Source organism: Python bivittatus, unplaced genomic scaffold (genome assembly GCF_059951505.1).
Source record: "Python bivittatus isolate LINGU-HERP-01145 unplaced genomic scaffold, Pbiv_v1 ctg000840_np1212, whole genome shotgun sequence".
NCBI classification, from domain to species: domain Eukaryota; kingdom Metazoa; phylum Chordata; class Lepidosauria; order Squamata; family Pythonidae; genus Python; species Python bivittatus.
In genome coordinates this window covers 24,968,183-24,989,150 of record NW_028277113.1, presented here as the reverse complement: position 1 = coordinate 24,989,150, position 20,968 = coordinate 24,968,183, and the positions used below count along the sequence as shown (strand labels likewise).

General features: G+C 37.8%; 1 protein-coding gene across 2 annotated transcripts in view; it reads right to left on the bottom strand.

The window, feature by feature from the left end:
• FBXO15 (F-box protein 15) overlaps positions 1-20,968 on the bottom strand; it is an 81,798-nt gene that overhangs the window by 18,899 nt on the left and 41,931 nt on the right. Inside the window, exon 10 of one of the 2 annotated variants that reach the window (XM_088130573.1) lies at positions 4,031-7,764. The exons of the other annotated variant lie outside the window; for it this stretch is intronic. Within the exon in view, the coding sequence (XP_087986699.1) occupies positions 7,687-7,764 (78 nt within the window). The 3' untranslated portion in view covers positions 4,031-7,686. Of the gene's footprint in view, positions 1-4,030; positions 7,765-20,968 lie in introns of those variants that run through there. 2 annotated transcript variants of the gene reach the window in all.

Sequence of the window (20,968 nt, the reverse complement as noted above, 5' to 3'; positions counted from 1 at the left end):
GTTTTGGTGTCAGCATCTGTGTGTATCTTCCTGGGGATTAGGCAGGGTTTTTTCTTCTATTGAGTTGTTAATGAGTGACTGCTGGGGGTGATTAGTATGTTCATTTTGTGAACTGTTCACACGTCCTGGTGGTTGACCTGAGTTCGTTGACCTTTTGCAGGCTGTATTTTTCAGGATTGGTAGCCAGGTTTTGTTGATTTTTAGACTCTCCTCTTTTTTATTGAAACTGTGCTGGTGTTTGTGAATCCCCACCCCCACACCCCACAGTCTTGCCCTGTTATCTGGGAACAGTTTGATCCTGTTGGGCCTGAGGAAGTAGACAGGGCCCTTATGACTGTGAGCTCAGCCACCTGCTCCCAAGATCTATGCCCCTCCTGGCTAGTTAAGGTGGCCTGGGGGGGCGGGGTTCCTGTGGTTGGATCCTAGCAGTGGTTAATTCTTCCTTGAGAGAGGGGGTTGTTCCACTCCCCCTTAAGGAGGTGTTGGTTCACCCCTTCCCCAAGAAGCCATTGCTGGATCCTATCATACTAGACAATTTTCATTCAGTATCAAACCTCCCTTTTTGAGGGATGTTCATGGAGAAGATGGTTGCACAGCAACTTCAGTAGGCCCTGGATGAAACGGATTATCTGGACCCCTTCCAGATGGGATTCAGGCCTGGACATGGGACTGAGTCAGCATTGGTGCCACTATAATGGCTCTCTAATAACAGTGGCTTTGTAGATAAGTGCTTAAGTACAAGGGTGTACCACAAAACAGAAAATGTGTTTTGTTTCGTGCAGACATTCACTCAAACTGCTCCAGGGCAGGCAACAGTTTGGCCAAATAAAAATCCAGAACATCTTGATTGTCCTGAGTTTCAGCCAAAACAAATCTGAAGGAATCTTTCAAGATGGGTACAGAACCATGAATGAACCTGACTTTTTCCTTTCTTCCATATGGCCTGTGAGATACACCTTCCCCTTCTTATGCTTTCTCTTCCCTCTGCTTCCCTCTGCATCACTAACCAACCAACTTGTCCCTTCTCCCATGATCTTCCTTCACCTTTCCTTGCATTACCTTCCTTTGTTCACCACCGCTACCACCAGTGTCCTTCTATTAGCCCTTCGAGGTAAGTCCAGATGAGAAGCACAAATCTTGAATACTAACACTACCTTTATTGCAAGGTTACAGTAATAGAATCTTGCAATGTCCCTTGTCCCATGTCCCTTTTCCTTCTGTGGACTGAGATACCTTTTACATAATGGTTGTTTAGACTGTGACTCTTCCTCTTGTCTCCCAAGGTCATTCCCACAGACCATTACACCTTCCTTATTTCTCTGTTTTCTCTGCCCTGGAACACCTTTGCCTAGAGCACATGAGATCCATGTTCAGATCAAACATATGTGTTCCAGATCTCTTCCCAGAACTCCCTGCTTCATGCACAGAACATTTTGCACAACCCTTCTTAAGTAATATACAGTGGTACCTCGGGTCACGAATGCTTCTGCTCACGACCAATTCGGGTCACGAACAGCACCCTTCGCAAAATTTTGCCTCCATTCGCGAACGCCTGATCGGGTGACGAACAGGGCACGTGGTCGTGGCTTCCTGTAGGGAGGGGGACTCTCCCTCCAAGCAATAACCGCCTCCCCACCCGCCTTCCTGTCCTCCACGCCAGAAGTCGTGTCGAGCAAGGTTAGCGTTCTCTCTCTTCGTACTATATTTTGTGTCATATTTTTGTGGTTTTAAAAAAAATGCATATGGTTCAGAACGGATTAACCATAATTACATTGAACCTTATGGGGAAATTTGATTCGGGACGTGACCAAAATCAGTTGGCGAGCAAATTCAGAGGGGTCAGAACGGATTAACCATATTTACATTGAACCTTATGGGGAAATTTGATTCAGGTCGCGACCAATTCGGGTCACGACCAGAGTCACAGAACGAATTAAGTTCGTGAACCGAGATACCACTGTATAACAATACTGTGCATTGAGTAATGTATCATATGCTTTGTGCTTGTTTCCTGTCCCAGGAGCAGGAGCATTAATGGAGTTTTTAGCAGAAACTTTTGGAAAATACTAACCATTCACATTCTTCTCCTTTAGCACTCCATGCTTCACCAGTGCAATATATGTCATTTTCATAACTATCTCTGACAAACATTGTAGGAGGATAAATATTCCCTTTATTAGAACCATTACTCCCTAAATGTAGAGCTGTTCATGAACAAAACTTCTAAACCAATTCATTTGAAACCTGTCAAGCATGATTCTCTTATCTTGAACTGAGGCTGGCTTTCTCCCTTCATGAAGAATAGATTTCCTGAAAATTTCATTCAATTTTGCAGAAAAGTGAGAGCTCTTCATTAATATCTAGTTGTAGTTAATGACAGGTACAAAACTTTGAATTTCTACATAAATGTTTGAGTTAAATAAAGCAATTTCAGAATCAGTCCGTTCAGTTGGGCTATTTTTTTAATTGGGATCCAAAGCACCACTTTTCATGAACCCACTACACAAATCTCTAAAAAGCTTTTTCCATCTGCTTTCATGATCCATGTTCAGCATGGCTAAGGAGGAAAAATTGTGGTATCAACTGAAAAATGAAGTTTCCAGGAATGTGAAATGATGTAACTTACAAGAGCGCATATTAGTAACTTTTTAAGTTAATGAAATAGCTTGGTAACTTGCCATGGACTGCTGAATAAGTTATTATCTCACTCATTTAGCACTAACTATTATTCTATTGCTAATGATCTAATTAGAAAAGCAGTAAGATTCTAAAAGCGTATCGACCTCTTGCAGAGAGCTCAGAAGATTTTAGCATCTGAAGATATTCTCTGCATTACCATCTCCCACTGGAGCAGTTAAGAGAAAAAGTTTTATTTTGATTTCACAAAGAATATCATTTAGATACTAAACATTTTCACTTTCACTATTGCTAAAATCCATTTAATAAACTTAACGTTCACCAAATGACCTTTTGCTTTCAACAATGCTGTAAATGGCAGTGGAGTGAATTTTTTACAACCAAAACTTCATACTTTCAGTAAGAAGGTAGGATAGGCAGTAAGGTAGGAGGGATAATTTGCTTTAAATAATTACATGTAAAATTAATTTGGGACTGATCATTTGCTTGGCCAATGCTTATGAACAAAGTCAAAACATTGCAGAAGAAGTATGAATTATTTCTGCCTCCATAGAAGTCAAGTTAAATGTTTTCTCTGGATCTTCTCATCACTTTAGGGATAATATAAAACAGATCTCAGAATACTGGGGGGGGAAAGCAGGTGTCTGTAAGCACCTGTTTACAGATACACATGTACAAATCTACTGTTTTTCTGGAAGATGGGCAGCTTAGAACTATGATTCATTGCCTATCAATGAAGGGATTCACCATTTTCCTCTTGTGAGCTATTCCTTGACCCTATTTTAAATTTAAATTAAATTTTAGAAAGGGTGAGCAATACCTATGGTTATAATAAGGAATGTGTTTCACTGCAGAAAAAGGAGTAGTGTCTGTTAACAGTGGCACAACCACTTGTATGCATCTAGAAAATTTTTAAATTATTATTCTTGAAAGCTATATTTAGCTGTGAATATAGAATGTGTAATGTATGATTCTTTCTTTTCAGCAAGGGTGGGCAATCTGTGACCCTAGGATCATACACAAAATGCCTGTGACTTTACTTCAAATCATTACTGTGATTTCATTCAAGGCAATGTTTTATCTTAGAAAATTGAATTGCTCTGCCTTGATGCCATGAATCTTCATGGGCACAAGTCCCATGGATCGAAGCAAGGCAGCTGCTCTGATGCAATGCTTCAAAGGGGTTCTTCAATCAAAGCTTAATCGAATCAAAGCATCTCTGCATGAACCTAACATGTAGTCCTTGGTCTAACTTCAAAAGGTGTCAGTAAGTGATCTGACATGAGCAATCTCCCTTTTCTGTGGCAGGCCACTGCACATGGAGTGAAAAAGAAAATGAGAGGAGGTTGTCAGAAAGAAAGAGGAGAGAGGAAATTAACCAGGAAATTTTACCAGTTCATTCAAAGTTGCTTTTAATTATTAGTGAAACTTCAGCAGAAAGACAGCATATAGAGGCTGAAAAGCTTTCATAATCCCTTTCCCCATGCCAAGGCATACCTAAAAAGAAAAGTAATGGTGATTTTAACATACAGTAACATGCAGCCTAATCTCCAAGTAACACTCTTATGAATGAAAAAGTGAGCGTACCTATGGTTTAGTGCATTTCAAAAGATTAAATATACACATACATACATACATACATACATACATACATATGCGTGGGATGGGAAATGACCATATACGTAAATGGAAAGATTTCCCATAGCTATCAGGAAAAATTAAATCTTGAGACCCAATCAAACATGATATGCAAAGTACATGAATGCATTCCTCGATCCCTTTTGGGGGTGGTTCTCCTGGGAAAGGAGATTTGAATGAGATACGCAACACTCAGGGGAAGTCTTTCCCAAGTTACCATAACCCTGATATCCTGATCCAAGCCACCTGCTCCTCCTATCTATCTATCTATCTATCTATCTATCTATCTATCTATCTATCTATCTATCTATCTATCCACCTACCTACCTACCTACCTACCTACCTACCTACCTACCTACCACCTCTTAATAGCTAATAACACTGAGAGGCAGAAGAATTTAAGCAGTATAAATCCATTTTCCCTGTAGCTGCTTTTAGTAGAAGGAAAAGATGTCAAGATATGTCTCTGGTCAGCACCAGCACCCAGATCATATTTGGGGAGACCTGGATTTGTGGAATAAACGTTGAATCTACTCTTTTTCTTTCCTTCAATATTCTAGATAAAATACTGATGGAAAGACAACTTCTGTTTCTGTAACTACTTAATAGAGTGAGGTCCTGCAATTTATGGCTATATATGTAAAACAATGTTGAATTAATCAGCTAACAATCTTTAATCAGTGAACAGCCATATTAAGGAAAGTTTCAAACAGTTTTTGTTTTGCATGTTGTCACCCATCATAAAATGACTACCTTAAGAAAAATGTGGGGTGTAGCTTCTCCCTGTTTAGCACTATGGAAGTACAGACAGAGAGCATATTTAACTTTTATTGGACTTCAAATTAACCAAAACACCATTATTTCAGCCATCCCCATGCAAGTGTTGGACTACAACTCCCATCATTTCCAGCAAGTGTGACCAGCCAAATAAGGAAATTTATCTTTCAACCTGGGAGTTAATAGAAATTTCAAAGATGAAGCTAAGCCTCCCATATTAGTATCTGGATCCATAATCCATCTGATCATTCCTATGCATTTTCTCTCACTTTCATTCTCAAAATGCAACAGAGAACAAATGGTTGCACAACTAGTATTTTTCATAGGCTTACACATTAGTGAAATCAGTTGTCGGCAATTTAAATTGGTGGTATTGTTCAGACTAAGACAACAAATCATAGATTTGATATTTTACTTAGATCCTCTGATCAAGATAGTTGTTTTAAGGGTATACAAAACATTTCCTTAGTCCCAAATACACAATTGTAAATGGATGTAATTTCTTTCAGACTTCTATCAAATATGTGAATAATTGTATAAATTCCACATTCTACTGGCATGTGTTTATGATTGTTTCTATTTATTAAGCACAAAAAACTCTGTTGTCACAATTAGAATGTGTGGTTATAGCCGATTATTTAATTTGCTGAGTCCCTCTAGCTCAAGTCACACGAGCACAAAGTGACAAAGAAATGATGATGGAATGGAGAGCTGCAAATCAATCCAACAGGAAAACCAGCAATGGTGGTTGTCATGGTAACAAGGACACACAAGCAGACCATCATTATTTGTACTTCTTTAGAACCTGATTCCCTTGTCACTAACAAGCTAACACCAACCCAAAATAATGACTGAATTTATACACTATGGTCTATGCCATAAAGTGGTTTGTTATACAGGCATGTTTACATACATACTCATCGTGCTAATCACCTTTGGAACAAGCAATATTATGCAAAGCACAGAAAAGGAGTAAGAAGAAGACAGCAAAAGAAAGACAAGATGAGATCAAATCGAATTCTTTTTATGTAACTGACCAATAGAAAGAAATGTAAAACTACAAGGTATGACAAGATGAAAGGATATCTAACTAAACCTCTACCAAGATCCTCTATACCTTTCTATCTCTTCAAAACATCCTTGCTTCTCCTACATCTATACACTGATTAATATACTGCCTTTTGTTCTCTAAACTTCTGATCTCTATCTTTTTGAGTATCTCATCAACTCTATTCAACTATGATGTTCATGGTCTTCTCCATCCTTCAATACAGTCATTCTTCCTTCATATATTCGTTGTGCAATTACAAATCTCTATATGATCAAACCACCTGACTGTACACCAAGTTAGGAAAGGCTGTCATAGAATCTTAATCAATTTAAATATATACATATATATGTATATAATATACATACACACACGCTGTATATAAACACATTTTTCTGGTCATTCCCAAAAGTTGTTATATTAAGATTAATGAGGAAACTATATATCCCTTTAATTGCTATAGGTTCGCATGTAAACACTGAAGCTAATCTAACCATGAAGCAAACCAAACCAGCTATTCAAGGAAGGTCAGTGCAATAGACCGCCATTAAGCTTTTCTGATCATTCTGCTACATGCACACATAGTAGAATGAGAATGAAATATTAAAGTCTGGAGATTCTCCATCCAAATTCCTAATTATTGGGAAAGAGAGACTACTGCAAGTTTACATACAAAAGACTCAAATCAGGTTCCTGCTACCTTATGTGAGGCTGGGAGGATAAAGTCTGTGGAGTCCTTGGTGCTCTCTGAGCTTGGCTGTTTGCTTGCAGACATTTCATTAACTGACTAGGTAACATCAGTGCACTGATGATGTTACCTAGTCAGTGTTGGAAAATATGGGGTTTCAACCAAGCCTGTCTCACACTAGCACAAAGGAGGGGTTGCTCTACTGCAGCCTAGCTCTGCTGCTTTGTGTGGGAGGGGCTTGGATGCCGCCTTTTTTCCTGTTTCCTTCATTTTCTCTCTCTTCTCCTCATGGCTGTCCGCGACGTAGGAATGAATTCTCTCTCCTCCTCATGGTTTTTGTACTAACATTTCACAAACCCAACAGTCAGGTAATGAAACGTCTACAAACAACCAAGCTCAGACAGCACCAAGGACTCCACAGTTCATGTCTGAGCTATGTACTGTATATTCCCTTCTATTGGTAGGAAAAAGTCTATCTGACACCTTGAAGAGCTGTTTGAAGCAGCAGAGAACGCAGCTGAGCAACCTTTTTGTTAGTGCTTGAGGGCCTCAAGATAAGATAAGAATTGCAGTAAAATAGAGCAACAGAAGAAAGAGGAGAGGAAGATCCTTTTTTTTTTTAATACATAAAAGATAATAGGGCCATTAGATTTATCAGAGACTTAACATATTAATTTCCTTATGGGTTAGCCAGAAATAGTGCTGACATTATGCATTGGCACAATCTTGGAGGATAAAAACAGTGACTTGTGACCTGTGGACTATAAGTTGTCCTCTCCAGCATAGAAAATACTGAGCTTAAAAGAGCACTTTCGGTCTCCATGAGGCAGTCCTAGTGGTAGATTCTCCAATCTGGTGCCTTCCAGACGGGTCAGACTTCAAATCCCAGAATCTTGCATCAGCATGAGATTTTAGAAGCCATTTTATCTGGAGAGGCCTGGGATGGGGAATGCTGTCTAAGGTAGATGAGACTCATCTATGGAGAAGAATTACAACAATTTGAAAATGAAAGAAACAGACATTAACAACTAATCAGGACAGCCAGCAGCAGATTAGTACACTACATTCACATCACTTGTTTGCCTAAGAGTACAAAGAGGCATTTCCTGAGATATATGAGCACCTTGTAAGCCACTAAAGCTCTCAGCTTCAGACTAGGGCTTTGGAGATCAGAAGCATTTTGTAAAACCTAAGGCAGCTTTCTTTTTTCATCTTCTTATCCTGACCAAAAAGGATTTAGAGTGGCTATCTCTAATAATCCATTAGAACTTTGGTATGCTGACCTCAATACTCACAAGCTAATTTGGAGTACGTTCTACCTTAATCAATTTGCCAAATGAATCTTGTTGCAAAAGCAGTAATAGATTGCACAAGGAGGTTTCAACTCAGGGCTCCAGAAAAGAAACCATTAACTGACCTGTTCAAAAACAGTGAAAAGAGCACAGCCTCATCAATATTCTACAGTAGCCATGTAGATTTATTATACTTATGTAAATAACTCAGCTTATTTTCTGCAAAGATTCATTAAAAATGGATCACAACAGACATTAAAAACTACATTTTGTGTGGCCTTCCCTCTACCCCCAACATGACTTGATAATCAATTTATAAGATAGGAAATGTTTATCAATTACCATAAACACAGCAGTAATTTAAAAAACAAATACAGAACTGCCTTTTTTACCTTTTCCCTTTTCTTTTTTTAATCAAGTTTTATTAATATCAGTACAGGGTAGAGCACCATTACAAAAAGTGATAAGAGAAACAGAAGATTGAGAGTATTTTGATACCCAGCCAAAGGAATTACCAAAGGAACAATTCTGATAAAATTAAATAAATGAAAATAAATGGTCTATATTTATCTTCACAGCTAATTCTTTCAGAAATGGATATTCCAAGCCTTCCTTAAAAAGAAAATAAAAACTTGGGTTCACTTTAGCACATATATTGCTTTACCCCAGATTATAGTTTAGAAATTTGTGAGGATATATGTATTTGGGAGCGGGCATATGGATACACACTGACATTTATATTCATTCCCAACAGAAACTGGTGCATTGCCTATTCATAATGTTATCCAAAACAAAACATTTTCTAAAGGACAAGCCCTTATTTGTTGTTTGGGGGAATTTGTCAATAGTAATTGACTTTTTAAAATGGTAATGATCCTTGATGTGAAGGTGTTGTTCCATTAAATGAGACAATCCTCTCTAACCCTTTTTAATTAGATTTTTTTTTTCTTATTTGGGTAAGATGCAACAGAGAAATTGGGAGGAACATAGTCTCTTTGGTCTCATTTAGAAAGGAAAGCCATTTTGAAATGTTAGTCTCCAAGTGACTTTAATGTTTGCGTGATTCTATTTGTTCTCTTCAATGATCTAAAGAAACAGGTGCTCAGTCTTTCTTCCGTTTGACTGGCTAGATTGAAATACATAAAATGCACCAAAGAGATCAAAATTAATGAATTTAACTCAAAACCATACGTAGCTGAGGTGTCCAGTTCAGCAAACATTTACTGTTCCCTGCAGATCTATCTGTTATTTCTATATAGCAAATATGTTTCTAAGTGCATCTGCTACTTTACCTCTCTTGGGATAAAAATTAGTGAGCTGTAGAAAGTAGGACTTGATGGAAAATCTGCTGGTAACCATTTTTTAAAATTTATTTAATTTAGTCTTGTGTTCAGGGAGGTGTTACTGCTTTTTTTAAAATGATTCACTTTAGTCATCAGTCATGGTCTATTTAAATAATACAAAAATGCAGATGTACAAACTAATGTTATCTTTTACAACAGAATAAGTGATGGTGCCATTCTAACAATGGAAAAGACCCAGGTTGTTCATAAAACATTAGAGCAGTTTTCTCCAACTTATTTTTCAGCCCAATATGGCAAAGAAATTTGGCATCCTATGTACAGAATCAGCATCAAACTAGAAATAAAGTTAATTTCATTGTACATATTGTAAATACCAGCCACGGAGAAGCCTGAGCAGGCTCAGAGTCAATGGATGCAAAGAGAACTTTACCCTTTTCTCTTATTTTAGAAGTCATAACACAAATTGCCTCTCCAAAGCAATGAATTGGTATTTGAAGGAAAAACTCCATTGTCCCCAAAAGAAACTTCACTTGAGATGCAAATACCCCCTTTAGAGGAGCAGGTTTTCTCAAGACAATATTGTAACCAAAGACTAAAACTCCCTGTTCACAGACTCATAGCTGCAAGTGACATATCACTTCAATTCAACTTTAGACCTATTTAGCACCTACAGATGTCACTTCTGACCTAATCCCTGTTCCCACTGTTGCTTCTTTTCATTGTGGGCTGGAGACATCTCAAAAGAAAAATGGCAGAAAAGGAGACTGCTACCACATGGAAGCAAGCATAAAAGAACCTTCAATTATTTCCCATTACCCATTATATTTCTGCTTAATAATGAAATAATAGATTTACACACAGGAATCCTATGTGCTTCACATAATTTTAATTCTTTTAATTTATAGCCAGAGCACCAAAAACAATGCTCAAGAAGAAGCAGGTTGCAAAAGATTAATAATATTCTAACAGCTATAGAGAAGAGAAGAGAAGAGAAGAGAAGAGAAGAGAAGAGAAGAGAAGAGAAGAGAAAAATAAAGATGAGAATAAAGATGAGAAAGAGAGAAGTTCGGTGCCCTTAATCAGCATACTGTATTTTTCCGACTATAAGACGATACTTTTTTCTAAAATCCTTACCCTAAAAATTGAAGGGCGTCTTATTCAAGGAAGTCAGCCGAGAATCGCGCGGTTGCAAAACTGCCCATACTTTGTTTCTGCAGAGAGGCTTCCTCCTATTGCTAGCCTCCAATCACGAGTGAAATAGCTTGTCTCCCAAACAGACTTCTTCCAATCACGAGCCTGATGTAACTGACGTCAGCTGATGCTGAACAAACCAATTAGAGGAAGGCTGTTTGCAGAGACAAGCTATCGGCAGTTTCACTCATGCTTGAATGGAATCAGTTATGCAAAAGAGCCTGGAAATAGAGCTGCAGAGAGACAGCTTGGACCTCCTCCCACCGAGTGTATCAGGTAAATGTTAACTAATTACTAAATAAAAATGAGTTCTGCACTATCTTTAAAATATTGATTTCTTAATTTTGGGTTGGAAAAGTGGGGGTCGTCTTGTACATGGGGGCGTCTTATTGTCGGAAAAATACGGTAAGTATCAAACCCAGTGCCTTATAATAGCAGTGGCAGTTGAACAAAACTTTGCTACAGTCTTGGAAATTTCAGTAGCAAAGTGAACAAGTAAAATGCAAATATCATGTGTTTCAGACTAGTCCGCACAATGAATAAGAAGAACTATGAGCACTGCACACCAAGTAGGGGACAGTGAAGTAAAACGTTGCCTATTGATTTGAATGCCTATGGAGTTGGAACAGATGCAAAGATGCTCTGTGTAAGAGATGTTATTATTCCTTCCCTCCATCAGCATCAAAAATAAGGCATTGAATCTTGCTGATGTGAGTGTTCTTCTGTGTATAGTAGAAGGAATTCTATCAAGTTATTTGGGGAATGTGAAAGAACTATGAAAGAAATCCTTGAGGCAATAAGCTGAATTTTTAGATCTGTAATTCTGTATATCCAGATCAAGAACTTAATTACTTGCTGGCTTTGTCCATTCTTAGTGATATTAAGAATGGGGTAGAAGAGCCCCAGAGGGACAAATAATTGGTCTTCTTCCAGATACGTTTCCAGAAGTAAACATATCTGCCAAAGTAAGTTAGACCAGTGAATCACACAGAGGCTTTTGCCTTAGCTGGTATTTCAGCAACAAATTCTTATTTGAGATGGTACAGGGGGATATCCAAGTTCCAAACACAGAAACACATTTGAAGTGAAGCAGGGAACTCACAATAAGGTTCTGATGAATTTGGATTGGATAGTTTCAAAACATGAATGATCAGAGCATGTACAGAACTGGGTACCAAACAACAAGTTCAGTGCTTTAGCACTGAAAACTTTAACGGGAATGATATGTTCCCATTGCAGCTGGGAAATATGATGTTCAGTTATGCTCCTAAAATATGGAATTTGTCATTTTATCAAGAACTTTGGCTTTCTTAATCTTGGGACTCAACAAAGAGGACAGTTTTACATAAATGCAAAAAAAAAACACCTTGTTCTTCTGATGTTAAGGAATGCACTCAAGATATGTGTTTGTTACCAGTTTTTGAAATGTCTTTGTATTCTAAAACTGAGAAGTTGGAGCAGTATGTATCTATGTGATTTACAGTAGATTTCATGATAAAGGGTTGAATTAATCTTATATTATTACATATATTTACATGATATTACATATCATGTAATATATTACATAGATTACAGATATTACATGATATTTTCTTTTTATTTCTTTTATGTTCTTTTTATTTTAATCATTAAAATTATAGTAGGTTTTTTTTTTACTGCACAATCACTTATGTCGTTTCTGGATGTAATTATTTCACCAATACATTTTTTTAAAAAGATAAAAAATAAACACCTTTGCTTGTTTAATGGGATGGCTATTGATTTTCCACATATACTGGCAACATCATTTTGTGAAAAGCAACACCTTTTTTTTTTTAGTGACGGTTTCGCATAACACCTGGCCCATAGAAGCAAGGCTTATCACATGGACCTTGTTTCTTTGCTTTTTATTATCTGCCTGCTATAAAAAAAAACAAAAACTAAGGAATAGGATGGAAGTGAATTACATTAACAGCTTCTTTCTAAATTTGACATAGAAGTATTCATTTTAAAAAGCATTTCTTTTTCTATCGTCATTCCTGAATCTGCTGCTTTCCAGATTATTGAACTTCAGTATAATGCTGGTCAACTATGATGAGAGAAGGTGAATAACTTGGTATATTTTATTAGGCATCTCATGTATCACCACAGATAACTGAATACTGATCTCAATGGTCCTTTGATCTGTACCAGTATGTCATTCTTGTTCCAAAAGCTCTAACAAGCCTTGAGATGGTGATTTTTAAAAATGGAAAACCCCAGGCAATTATCCCTTGTATTTCTCATAAGAAGCATCGTGTAGTGATTTTTCCTCTAGATTTTGAATGAGAATGGGCTTCTCGTAGGAACTGTCCACAACTATTATCATCTATAATTTAAGATAGCTCCATTTTGGGAACAAGTAAATTCTGTTCTAACCTTTAGAAAGGAAATTGAAACTTTTTTTATTATGATTCTCCCCTCACTTTTGACACTTTTTCTATAAAATTTATGAAACGTTCAAACTCACAACTGCGGTGACTTTCCTTCTGAAAGAGCCTCTCCAAGAAAAAGAGAGGAAACCTACTGCAATCTTTACATCCTAGTTTACCATCTTTCTGTGGGAGAAGAAATTTGAGGTGTCAAATGATGCTTTTTAAAAAGAATTGTGATCAAGAGACAAGCAGCAATATTCTTAATAGCTTCTGTAGACATTTGAAGCCTTGCTGTTTGGTGCTGCTCATTTTGAAAAGAAAGATCTGATGGGTCAAAAGAATTACCAGGCACAAGATGAATGAACCACTACAGTCAAGGTCACCTGATTCTTGGCAGCATGGATAATAATGGATTCTTTGAAGAATAATAACTCATATAACACAAAAAAATGCATTTCAACTAAAAGTCTTTTATCCTTTTCTCATCCCATGACAGATGAGAAAGTACACAAAAAAAGAAAAAAGAAAAGCAGCAGCAGCAGCAAACAAAGGTCTTAAAAGCTGCTACCCATCCCTTCCAAAAGTTTCATTACTATAAAAGTATATGCAGTTATGGATCTTTAAGCTCACTGCTCCACTAGTCCCTGCATTTAATATCTTCAGAAAATATCATTCTACCAGTGCCTAACAGGGTTCAGATAGAAGGACAGCTGGTAGAAGAGAAGTATCTTCAGCTCCATGTGAATCACTGTGATCCTACTGCCAGTTTGCAGAATATTTTAACAACTTCCAGCTCAGATTTTAACCATGAACTGTCACTGCTAATGTGAATCTGCCTCTTTTATTTAAATCTCTGGGAAATATGGTTGGTTAGCAGAGTAATGACTATTTACTTATTGCTGTTTTGACAGAGAGTGGCTTTCCTCTTGGATACAAATAGACTGATAGACTGCACTGAAGCAGAAGAGAAGTAGCTAACCAAAATATATAAGTTAGGTTTCTAATTCTTAACATGCCTGCACAATCAGTTAAAAACAGCAGCTTTCATAACGCTACATCAGTATTTCTTCTTCATGTTTTTACTTTAAAGAAATAGTTTAATATAAGCACAGTCACTTTTAAGATATTTGACTGGCTTGAAGGAGGTCCAGATTTCCATATCTTTTTATACCTATGCAATTTACAGATGTCAAATAATGAGATAAAGCAAACTGAGCAACAGAGGGCTCATAAAAAGTGGCATAATGGGCCAGAATTGCAAAGAGAAGTATTGTGCTATGCATTGCTATTCTGTATGTGTGTGTGTGTGTGTGTGTGTGTGTGTGTGTCTATCTTTATTCAACATACCTATCTGCATTTTTAGGCTCTCCTGGGGATATAGCAGCAGTAACTATCTTAATAAGATCCTCCACTTCAAAGTATACCACTGCTTTCAAATGACGATTTCGCAAAGGTTTATTAAAGTTGGAAGTGCATACGCCTGAGATGAAGAAGACTAAGAACAGGGGAAGCTTAGTGTTGTAATGCAGAGCCCAACAGGTTCCTTAATTCCTAGGCAACTGCAATATCTTTGAATAAAGACAGGATTTATCCTTGGAACAGTAATTTTGCCAGCACATGCTTAGAAACTTATGCATGGATATGGATAAATGTTATCTAGTTCTTAATTGAGTAAAGGAGAAATACAACTCCAGTGAAAATGCAAATTCATCATTCATTTAAAATTATCCTGTACACATACATCAGCATTAAACCCCACAAAGCTTTTTCATCTTTTAAATGACACATTTGCTGTCAACAAGCAACTTAATACTTGCTTCAAATATTTCACTATGGCATTTTATGGATAGCCATAAAATAAATCTCTATCTGATTCAGGGATAAAATAAAGTACTATTTACACTTCTGTAAGATTTTAGTATTGTTCAAGTCTGAGCACCTGTTTTCTCAACACTAAAATTCATGAAGACTGGAATGCCATAGTTATATATTATTTTTTACCAGATATATCTGATCATATCCTGAACCTTCAGTTATGCATCAATTTCATTTTTTATTATTTCATTATTTTCTCTCAGAAACAAATGTTCAATTACCAAAGAACATCAGCTGATATGTAATAATTCAACTAATACATGGATATACTAAATTTTATACCTGTCGCTAATCTATAACCACATCCTCTGGAAGCTTCAGAATATGGGTCAGTACTACAATCAGATGTTCTTAAAGTGTTTATTTAATTAATATATAGATGCCTTCTCAAAGTTTTACAACTTTATCAAAGCCAGAGGCCTCTGCGTGGCGGGGGGGGGGGGGGGGGCAAGGAATGGAACATGCATTGTGATTATAATGCAAACCCCATGGCTTATGTACTTGCACATTCTGCCATTTTTTCCATCATAGTAATGAATGTGTCTGAAAAGAGTTTTAGTTTCTGTTTTTATGCTTTTATAATTCTTGCAGTTTTATTGTGGTTATGGGTTGCCCAGAGTCACCCAGAGTTGTGCACTAAGATGGGTGGCCATACAAATCTTTTAAATAAATAAATAACAGAAATTACAGCTGCAAAATGCAAAGCAATCGAAAAGCGTTCCTTGAAATCGGGTAGATATCCAAATCAGTTGCTGGGTCAAGTATGCCTATGCACCTATTAACATAAACATCCCAACACATGCGATACACATACATCTGCATTTGCTCACACACTACAATCATCCAGCCAATGTAGTTACAGTGTGATGGGGTTCGTTTTGAACTGGAGGTGTACTTTGCTGTTGCAAGGGTGACAGATGACTCAGAAAACAAGACAAGGAGGCTATTTACAACAAGTATTTACAACACAGTCCCCAGTGTCAGGTTTCCTCCTAAGTCTCCCTTCCAGAGACCATATCTCCCTCTAGCTCCCCTGCTAGCTGCTCTGTTTTCCTCCTCCTTTCATTCCAACTCCCTCCCAACTCCCTCCCAACTTTCTAGGCTTAATGAGAGACGGTGAAAAGAAAGGAATGGGTTGGAATCTTACAGTCATGTGCTCAGCACAGCTTGACCTTCTCCTACTCAGCCAAACACCTACTGCTTCTCTGTTGGGGGAAGAACGTCTCTCAGGGTCTTCTGCCCAGTCCTTCTCCAGAGACCAGGGCTTTGCCATCGACAGCCAATCCACTCCACTTCTTGGGTGTGGAGTGAAGTTGCCACCTGTAGCCAGCTAGGTCCCTCCTTCCCATTCTTGGGTCTTGGGTGGAGCTCTTCTCCTTCTGGATCTTCACTTCTCTTCTTCCAGGAAAGCCACCCCTGGACCTTTCTTCTCCCTTCCTGACCAGGAACTGACAACTGGTCCTCACATTTAACTTCTCTCTCCAACTTCTCTCTCCAGCCACTCCATTCACTCCATGCACAAACTTTTTCTTTCCTCTCCTTCTCTTTTTCTCTCCAATTTTTAGTCAGACTGGCAGCATATGCCCAGCAACTGAGGAGGCAGGTGTCCCCAAAACCTGTATACCAGGCTGGACCAAGGGGAATGCTGTCTCAACATCTCCCCACAATAGTCCTGGCTAGCAGCCAGGTCAGTTCATTAGGTCTTATGATAGTGCAGATGTCTTTCAAGGTCAGAATTGACCCAGTTTTCCCTTTTTATTCACTCCATTGGCTGGCTCACGTCACCAGACAGGAGCCATGCCAGGCCACCAAAACACATATGCCACAAATTTACCTTCCTTCCCTCTCTAGTGAAGGAAAGCAGCAATTTTCTGCAGAGTCATTGGAAGGAGGAGGAAAGCATAGTCTTCTTCCTTATTCTTCTCCAGCAACGTTGCTAAAGATCATTGGTATCCTGATAAACCAGCCATTTTGGGAAGAATGAGCAAGGAGACATTTTCCTTCCTCCTATTCACTTATTTCATCCCATTGGTAACTAGGGATTTGGTCTGTGTCAACAACAGGCTCTTTCTCCTTCTCTTGATTAATGTATTTCCTGATGGCCAGTAGATTACCCTGATTATCTGGATTGACCCCTGAAATAAAACACATTATTTGGAGCAAAATTGGGTTTTGGATTCCATGGGCATTACAAATTTGAAGCAACAGTTCCATATGAGAGAAGCTCATAAAAGAACAATTATCAAATTATAATATTTCGTACTATTCTCCTCCAAACTTTCCTGTAGAAAGGATTTATCCACATAATATTTTTTATCCATTTTATACAACACAGCATGAGATCTATGCTATTTTACTGATCTAAAGAGTTATGGAGTTTCTGAATGAAAAGAGCAGACTTACACAAACATACAAAACTGATAAATGGATTTTGTGGTAATGGAGAAACCCCATTCCAATATGAGTTGACTCATCAGTCATAATATAATATACATTTACCCCAGGTAGGAATGTGGGATCTGCAATGGACAGTAGGAAAATCAGAGAATTCAATCAACTTTGATGTCTGTATTAGAGCAGTATTCCAATCTAGCACATGTGGTTCTTAAAAAATAAAATAAAGTTCCATAGAAAACTTCATAACTGTTTTAATTCTTAACCTCTCCTAACATTAAAAAAAAAGAAGAATCGCCTTATAGTTTATGTTGCTGCTAACAAATTATCCTAAGGTTGTTTTATCTATATAAAATACTTTTCTTTTTTGACACATGCATTTCCTCAGTGCATGCTTTTTTCATGCAAATTTCCACAGTGTCAGCTCTTGCCTCAAAAACAGTAAACAGATTCTAAAGACTGTGGAGTCCTTGGGGTTCTCTGAGCTTGGTTGTTCTCTTGCAAACATTTCGTTACCCAGCTAGGTAACATCTTCAGTACTAGAGTAGATTGGGGTTTGCTCTCTGTTTATATACAGTGGCTTGGCCTGCCAGTGTTGGTGGTTTGCTTGTTTGTTGGTTTGTTTTCCTGGTAGTTCGTTGATTAGGGTATTGTTTACTGCTTGACTGTATGTCTGGTGATAATCCTGGTGTTAATCTCTGCTTATCTGTGTGATAATTGCTGGAGAGGAGATGTCTGGTCTTTTGTTTCCTTTTTATTGTCTCTTTTGAATAGTGTGTAGATGTTGTTTATCTCTATGTGCCTGTTGATGGCTGTCTTGTCTGAATACCAGGCTTTCAGGAATTCCCTCACATTTTTGGATTTAGCTTGGTCGAAGATGCTGACAGTTTCCCAGCTGAAACTATGGTTAAGTCTGTCCATGTGTTGTGAGATTAAGGAGTTTTCATTGTGTCTTCTACCTGCTAGTAGGTGTTCATGGATGCGCTCTGCAAGCCTTCTGCCTGTCTGTCCTACATAGTGGTTGTTACAGTCCTTACACTGTATGTTGTAAATGACTTCTGTTTTTTCTTCTTGGACTACTGGGTCTTTTGGTTTACTTAAAATGTTTTGGAGGGCTTTAGTTGGTTTGTGTGCTACAGAGATGCCACATGGTTGTAATAGTCTGTTGGTTGTTTCTGAGACGTTTCTGATTTATGGCAATGTTATCCTTTTCATAGTTTGTGTTGGTTGTGTTGTAGTAGTTGAATGGTCAGGCACTTTTTGGTAAAGTTGTGTGGATATCTATTTTGTTGGAAGATGTTGTATAGGTGATTTGTTTCTTTTTTCTGCTGTTCTGGGTTGCTGCAGTGAGTTTGTGCTCGTTTGAATAATGTTCTTAACACAGCTCCTCTTGTGGGAGGTTGACTTGTTATTCTAAAGAATTCTAAAGAAATTCTAAATCAAGCCAAGTATGTAAACAGCACTAAAACCTTGGTTTAATAAAATATGGGTGAAGAGAGGAGGTTCCAATAAATCCAAATGTCTTTTAAATACAAAAAGCACTTGTGTGTCTGTTTGTGTGTGAAACCCAACTACCATTCTGTTATACAGCATAAATGGGCATGCAGCCTAAAGTGTACCCCAGCTAGTTTATCTCCCAATCTTCCTAGCATCTTCCCATTGATCTTCATGCCAGCCTGCCCAGGTTGATTGATTATATGCCATCAAGTTGTTGGTGATTCATAGCAACTGCAAAGATAGATTTTCTCCATGACAATGTCCCTAACCTGATCTTTCAGGTCTTCTAACAGTGCACTCATCAGTGCTGTAACTGAGTCTGTCCACCTTGCTGCTGGTCATCCTCTTCTTCTCTTTCTTTCTACTTTTCCCAGTATTATAGCCTTCTTCAGAGAGCTAGGTCTTCCCATAATATGTCTGAAGTAGGTTAATTTGAGTTTGGTCATTTCAGCCTCGATGATTTGTTTGATGATCCTATGTTTGTTGTTTTGGCTGTCCATGGTATGATCAGGAGTCTTCTCCAACAGCCTGCCAGGAACAGTAGTAAAAGCTTCATTTAACAGACTCTGTCTATTACTTGGGGCAGATGTCCAGAATCACATTGTGTTCACTGCAGTCAAAGTCTGTTAAATTAATGTTTTACCAGGTACAGAAACCAAGAAGAACAATTGGAGAAAATTGGAAGACGTATTTAGCACAGTATCAGTTATAAGTGCCATGCATCATGAGATACAGCCTTGCTTTGGTTTAGATATCAGAGGAATAATTCAAGTCACAGGATCCAAAGTTAGAATGACAGGTGGACAATTGTTTATTGACTGCTGAAGAAAAAGCAAGGATGCTATTCGCTCAGTAAAGACAATAATTTCCACTTGGTCATCAACTACCAGTAACAGCTGAAATCCCAAATCTTTAGTAGTCATAAGCTATATAGTTACACTTCATAAAAAAAAAATTGTTGATAATAATTCTTTCCTATATCAATCTTTCAGCAAGCTAGGATATAAATACATTTCTGATGTAGTACTTCAGATTTTAATTAAAAGTAATGTAATGACATCTGTTCACACAGCAAGCTTAAAGCTATCATTGAAAGTTGAAACAGAAAGGAAAAGTCATTCTCAAGTATTGTAAATTTAAAGCAATGAGGAGGAAGAAAACACCATTTAAGAAGTTATTCTGAGAAAACCATAGGCCAAGTCATATGGTAGTTACACGTGATCTGGTCCCTTTCTCCCAGTGTTTTGGACAATTCCCATCATTTTTTGCTGGATTGCCTACCCTTACTCTGCACTATAAGAACAGAATAGTTTACATTCTGCTCCCATCTCTTCCTATTTCACCATGTTACAGTGACACGACAATAGCCAACTTATTGTTTCCTATTCAACATCTCTTACTTCTCATTTCTTTGTGAGAATGGATGTTTCTAGTACATGTGGAATAGTTCACTCATGTGCTAAGTCTTTTTTCCACAGACAAGTGCACTGTAAGCATGGAGAACATCTATTTGCTTATGTCATTAGTGTGACTAGGGGAACAGAGAGGGTGCTTCTGCTGCTGCTTCTCTCAAATTGGAGTGACTCATGAAGGAAATGCTTGAGCGCAGCCTTTTTTCTCTCCTTGGTTTAAAATCAATAAAATAGAACTATTGTGTTAGGACAAAGGGGTTTAATGCCCTCTCCATTCCCCTCCGCATAGAAACAGGGTCTTTATGCTTTTGATAGTTGTAAGAGCAGGAGGAGAACTTCAGAGGAGTATTTTAACTGGAGTACCATATGGAGAAGGATTAATAATTAACTTTCTCTTACAATGACCTGTCCCCAGTCTGAAATAGAATCCCTCAAAGCCGTTTTAACCAAAGTTTAAATAATGTATGGAGATCTTGTCATATATGTCCCCATTGCATCAACTTTGGCCCTGAATTTAAAAATAATAATTCCACAGAATCAGATGAGCACCTTTCACCGAACCTGGCTGCTAAACAGACATACTGCACTCCTTGTTTCTTGCACTGCAGATAACCATCATTCTGAGACTGAGGCTGAAATAGGAGTGTTCAAATGCCATCTACAGGAGGCTGTTAAATCCAGAACAGTGTTGACGGAGAAGATATTGTATTCTTGTTTTAGAAGGCTGATACAAGTTTGGCTTTGCTGTCACCTGATTGCAAGTGTAAAGAAACAAAGAAGACATAACCACCCAATGATGCTTCCAAAGCAGAGAGAAAGATC